Source organism: Austrofundulus limnaeus, unplaced genomic scaffold (genome assembly GCF_001266775.1).
Source record: "Austrofundulus limnaeus strain Quisiro unplaced genomic scaffold, Austrofundulus_limnaeus-1.0 Scaffold245, whole genome shotgun sequence".
NCBI classification, from domain to species: Eukaryota; Metazoa; Chordata; class Actinopteri; order Cyprinodontiformes; family Rivulidae; genus Austrofundulus; species Austrofundulus limnaeus.
In genome coordinates this window covers 229,581-235,826 of record NW_013952647.1, presented here as the reverse complement: position 1 = coordinate 235,826, position 6,246 = coordinate 229,581, and the positions used below count along the sequence as shown (strand labels likewise).

Genomic DNA, 6,246 nt, shown 5'->3' with positions numbered 1-6,246 from the left:
GGGTATATGTATGGAAGGAGGGGAACAAAAGATAGCGTTATTTGCAGATGATGTTCTGATTTACATATCTCAACCAGACAAGTCACTTCCAGCACTATTCAGTATACTGGATGAATTTGGGCTGATGTCAGGTTACAAATTAAACACGAAGAAGACCCAAGTTCTTTCTTTCAACTACTCACCAGATCAATTCATTAAAAACACATTTAGTTGGGATTGGCAGTCAAAATCTTTAAAATATCTCGGAGTGTTTCTGTCCCATGACCTATCTGAACTAAAATCTTTAAACTTTGGTCCCTTGATGTCGGGAATAAAGTTAGATATGGGAAGGTGGAGTTTAATCCCCTTTACAAGCTTAACGTCAAGAGTAGAAATGATTAAAACAAATGTGCTACCAAGGTTACTGTATTTATTTACATCTCTTCCAGTTGAGGTGACTGATAAAGAGTTTACAGAATGGGATAAAATTATATCGAGATTCATTTGGCAAGGAAGAAAACCACGGGTTCGATTCAGAACTTTGCAGTTATCAAAGGATAAAGGGGGGTTGGCCTTACCCTGTATGAAGAGCTACTATATGGCAGCACAGTTGAGTACTCTACTGAACATATMTTCTCCATCATATACTGCAAAATGGAAAGATATAGAATGTGCTATGTCACCCACGATACCTCTACAAGCCATAATAAATGATAATAAATTGAGAAAACACCTTAGGGAGGAATCGAATCCATGGTTAGGATTATCTCTTGACATATGGAATAAAATTATTCTTAAATATGGGATGACAGAGCAGAGTAGAGTACTAAGATGYWRAGCTCATGACTCAGATTTTAAACCTAATCTAACAGACAAAACATTTAGTAAATGGGAAAAGGGTCCAAAGATAATCTGGGAGATGGTCAAGAAAAATAATATACAAAGCTTTGAAGAAATAAAGAATAAATATGAACTAAACAACAAAGATTTCCACAGATACTTACAATTGAGGCACTATACGGAGGAATTACTAAGAAAGGTTAATTTAACTGAGCTTGAATCTGGTGTAATTAAGATGTTTATTTTAGCAAATGAATCAAACTTGGGGAAGAAGTAACATTGTTTTAACAAAACAAAAACAGTAAGTTCCTCCTTTTCAAAGAGTTCCTCTTGGATGTCGCTTCCTGTTTCACTTTGCATGAACCACTTTCATGGACGATTAAAGCAGGGCAGCAACTCAATTACTTACCATTAAATAATGGTGTTAATAAACAAGTCTGATGTCTTTGTATTTTATTTATTTTTTAGACTGTTTTCGCTGTTATTTTTTAACACAGCTAAATATTTTTGAAAGTCTTGTAGCTGAGCAGCAGCTGTAGCCTCCTGAGTTTATTCAGAGGCAGTGTTTAAGCTGTCCTTTTTTTACAGCCATTATCAGTAAAACTGTAGCTTTTAGAAAAATGAGTACCTTTGGCAATGAGCCGACACAAACATCCAAAATCAGGAAAGTCTGCTACTGAGATCTGTCACTGAAAACACAAACAAACTTCAGTAAATACGCAACTTGTTCAGTGCGTTCTTTTCAAAACCACACCTAGATGTTACATCCAGGCTAGTTTTTTACCAAGAAAAAAGTCACTTGTGTAATATTTTACAGTTATATCTTCTTCTCTCACTTTTGACATATAAAAACACAGAACTCAGTGAGGCAGCTGAGAGACTGTTTAGTTTTTGTCATGTTTGATGATGTTTTCCAAATCTTTCCTCTGCAGAACCGTGAGCCCATGATGCCTTCTCCCCAGTTCATCAAGTCGTACTTCAGCTCGTTCACTGATGACATCATCTCCCAGCCTCTGCAGAAGGGGGAGAAGAAAGATGAAGACAAGGACAAGGAGGGTGAAGCAGCTGAAATCACTGAGAGGTCAGAATATTTTCCTACATTTTAATATTATATTGGATTCACAAAATAAGACGATGATGCTGCTAAAACCCCTCAAATCAGTCACAAAATCACAAAATTCACTTTAAGCTCAAAGTACTGATTTAGGTTACAATCTATAATGAATACATTGTTTTTTCAGCCTCATAAGACTAAAGTAATTTTTTATCAGAATAAAAGGAGAACTGTAATACATCTAAAGCAGTTTGGTTTTTGAAGCTCTAAAGTAAAAAACAAAGACCTTTGTCTTATTGTTGCTTATTTTTAGCTGAGAGGCTGGCTTTAAAAAAGACATGAAATAAAACTGAGCTTTGCAGACATGAGAGACAGGAAGAGCCACAATAGAGAGAGAAAACCACTGTTTCATTTGGGCTATGTTCACTGCAGGCAAATGCAGCCCAAACTTTTATTCATTTTTTTGTCCCAATGTGACCCATACTGTATCGGATTATTATTATTTTTTTCTGACAATATGAACTTTACAAATCTGTTTTTTCAAAAAATGTTCAAGTCCTTTTAGTACATAGTACAAAATCAGATCCAAAACAGATGTTTTTCAAAGCGACTGCAGTCTGAACCCTCGTGTCTCATTTCATCTGACTTTTACATCAGTGAGGTGGAGATGATCAGATCGATCCACGTTTAGAATATTGATAACAACTTGGTGCTGTTTATATCTTGTAACTTCACATGTCTCCTGGAAAATTTAAGAGAACAAAGACGAAGCAGCTGAACCTTGCAGTGTTTCCCCTACCATTATACAAGGGGGGCAGGCCCCGTCGCCAACGAGACGGCCCGTCCCTCTAAGAATTTCACGGCATGTAGTCATTTTTATTTAAATAAGGCCAAATCAAGTCGAGAGCTATTTTTTGTGCCCCTCCGTATCCACTTCTCGCCAAACTTGGGAAGTTGGGGGGGACGGGGGACGGCGCAGAGCAAGGCTGAGCGCTGTGTGTGGTCCTCAGAAGGATAGAAAGACGTGTGTGTATGATTAGACGTGCGATGAAAACTCTGCGTTTTTTTAATCACGTTGCACCGATGCAACAGCTTTGCAAGCTACTTTTTCTTTCTTTAAAAGAAAATGCAACAGGTGAAGTCACAGCATGGTTACCTTATCAATAATTACTTTTATAGATTACAGCAAGAACCACCAACACAGACCCTGCGTGCGACCAGGTTCCCGCGAGCAGGGTTCGACAGATCCTATTGCCCGACTGCCCGGGGCAGGTCAAACCCATATTCAGTCTGGTAAACCATTTCTTAAGTTTTTCATAGGGCCACTTATTCGAAATATACTGAAAACAAATGAAGAACTATAGCGTTTTAAAACGCTTATAGAGAGAATAAATCCTCAAAATTTCCCCCTCCCCTGTAGAAAAGTTACGTCATGTCGCAGGATCATTTCCTCCCTCCCTCCCGCTGCACGTCGCTCAGAGCGAAGCTTTAACAACCATGGTTTTTTCACACCCAAGTTGTCGGAGAAAAAAATTGTTTTTTATGTATTGTTACCCACAGAGATGATAAAAAGATGCGGACGTTCGATGAGTCATAAATCCATCTTGTTACGGTCGGATTCTGCTATGAGCGCAGCAGCGGGCAGAGGCTGACTTTATGGCAGGCCGATATTGCATTTATTTGGCTTCACCACTCTTACATTCCAGTAATCTGAAGTTGTTTTATGACTACATTAGACAGATTAGTTATTTCAGATAAAATAATAAAATGTTTTTGTTTAATATTTTTTGTTTTATTTACTTATTTTTTAAACTTGGAGATTGTTCCAGCTTGAGCTTGTTTGTTTGTTGAAGTTGGTTTTTGAAAATAAGGGACACAAGAATATTTTCTTTCACTCTGCTCCCTTTTAATTCAGGGTAGGGTTTACTTTGTTTTTTAATGCTGTACATATTGTTTTGTTCTTATGAATGAATGAAACAAATGGACATCTCTTAATATTTTTTGACAAGGCAAAATACCTATTTAAGATATCTCTAATTATATTCTGACTAGTATAAATACAATTAGATTTATCATTAGGTTGTATGGAGACTCCAGTTCAAGACATCTTAAATGTATCTTTAGATATGAGATTCACATGATAAGATTTAATTAATGCAAATTTCATGCTGCTGATCATTCCGTTTTCATAAGCAGCCCTCCCAAGACAAATACAGGAAACACTGGAAAGGTCTAAAAAAGTTTATTACCTACGCCAACAGCGAGTTAATGTTTTCGGTCGTGTATGTCGGTCTGTCGATCTGTCTGTCGGTGGACAAAATTACTCAAAAACTTTTGGACGGATTGTCATGACATTTTTACCATGTGGGTACTGTCCCCAGGAACACACCGTTAAATTTTGGTGATGTTCCGGATCACAATACGAATACAGGAATTTTTTATTTCTTTTAACCCTCTGAGCTCCAAAGCTGTGATGCATTTACAGGGCTTCTGTAAAAAACAGTGAGAGCTTTCAGTGTTCATTTGAACTGGATTGAGCAGCACGTACTTCAAACTTTATAAAAGTAATGTTTACTTCCAAATAAAACCAGATTTAATGATGAGTAATTTTTGCCATAACGTGCACATTTTTACACATTTGGTGTGCATTTAGAGAACTTTTTGTGACCAGGAAGTGCTTCACTGCACCATGAAACCTAGTTTTCCCATTTCCTCAAACACACCACATATCCGAAACAACCGATCAAAACAGTTTCTCTGTACTAGCCTTGTAAACTGGCCGGGCCTCAAAGTTTGGGGCCAGGGGGAAAACGGATTCATTTTGGCATTTTGGAAGCTAGTAGCGGATTACTTTTTAGACCAGACGTGTGTTAGAGTGTGTGGGAGTGTGCGCCAAGTGGGAGGAGGCAATGTTTTAATGTTTTTTTGGGAATAACAGGACACCGAAAGCGGGAGGAGGGTCCTGCTGCAGCCGCTGGACTGTCCGCGAGAACAGCTGATCAACCTGGTACCTACTCCACATAAGAACTTTATTGTGTGGTTGCTCTGAAGTTCGTGGGAGTGTTTGTGCTGAAAGAGCTCACACGCTGTATTTTGCTTCAATCACTCATAAAAGGGGATAAAACATGTTTTACACAGCAGAATGTGACTGATGAAAACTTAGGACAGGGCTATTCAGCTGGCGGCCCGCGAGTGACCAAAATTCAGCCCGCCAATTGGTTCATTCATCTCTTAAGCTCAAAAGTTTTCTACTTTAATTACTTTAAGTTCTTTTAGTTAGACATAGACATGTTTGGTATCTACAGAACCATCAGAATCTTGGCTACAAGCTGGTAAAAACCATTTCTGTGCACACTAAAGACAGTTACAATGACAAGCAGTTGAACATAAAACTACCAAAGTGAAAATAAAATTGGGTTAAAAATTTGGCAAGTCACAGATATCAAAATAATAGTTGTGTCAAATAGCGGGTAAAATGTGTTCTTTTTGTTTTTGATATTGTTTATTTATCACTACTTTTATAGGGTTCTGTATGTTCTAATCATGATTAAATGCAGCAAAATAAACTATTAAGGTAACAGATCTTTGTAAGACTTGGTTTATTTACATAATAAATTTAATTGCTGGATGTTCGGCCCCTGAGCTGTTGACCTGCAGTAACTGTGGCTCCCAGAGCAGTTTAGTTGAATAGCCCTGACTTTGGAGCTTAATCTGAGACCAGTTTGACAATGAATAATGTCGGGTGACGAGTCTGACTTTTTATTTTCACATTGGACTCCACAGGGAAGAAATCCCGTGCATACTGCTGCTTAAATGTTCGCCACGTCAGAACTTATTCGGCAAATGTGTTTCCATCTCTGTTTTTGCGCATTAACTCCTTTACAGGATGGGAGAAATTGGTCTTGGCGGAGGTTTGCACTCTCCGAGTGCTTCTAGTTGAAGATGTTTTTGATAATAGAATTGACTAACAACCATGTCAATATTTTTGTAGTACAAAATAGAAGGTGAGTCGCCAAGACCAATTTCCTAGGGGAAACACTGCCTTGGACATAGACAATTTTCCATGTCCTGGATGACTGTGAATCCACAGAAACATGATATTAACTAAAGTTACTGGATCGATACCTTGGTTAGATTTACTTCCAGCACATTGTTCTTGTTCCATAAATACATGCTGTACCAGAGTAGCCAGTAAGAACCAAGCTCAAATGTAAATATTAGACTAAACCAACACATCAGGGGTCGGATTTATAAAACTTGCGTACGCACAATTTGAGCCCAGAAACTTGCGTGCGCCACTTTTTACGCCAAGGTTGTGATTTATAAAATCCAAACTTGATGTGAAAATGTGCGGTGCTTCACGCCAGCTCTGA

General features: G+C 38.1%; 1 protein-coding gene across 1 annotated transcript in view; it reads left to right on the top strand.

Moving 5' to 3' along the window:
* The window catches only part of tomm70a (translocase of outer mitochondrial membrane 70 homolog A (S. cerevisiae)), a 24,388-nt gene that overhangs the window by 8,628 nt on the left and 9,514 nt on the right, over nt 1–6,246 (top strand). The window contains exon 5 of the mRNA XM_014020239.1: nt 1,752–1,900. Within this exon, the coding sequence (XP_013875693.1) occupies nt 1,752–1,900 (149 nt within the window). The remainder of the gene's footprint in view (nt 1–1,751; nt 1,901–6,246) is intronic.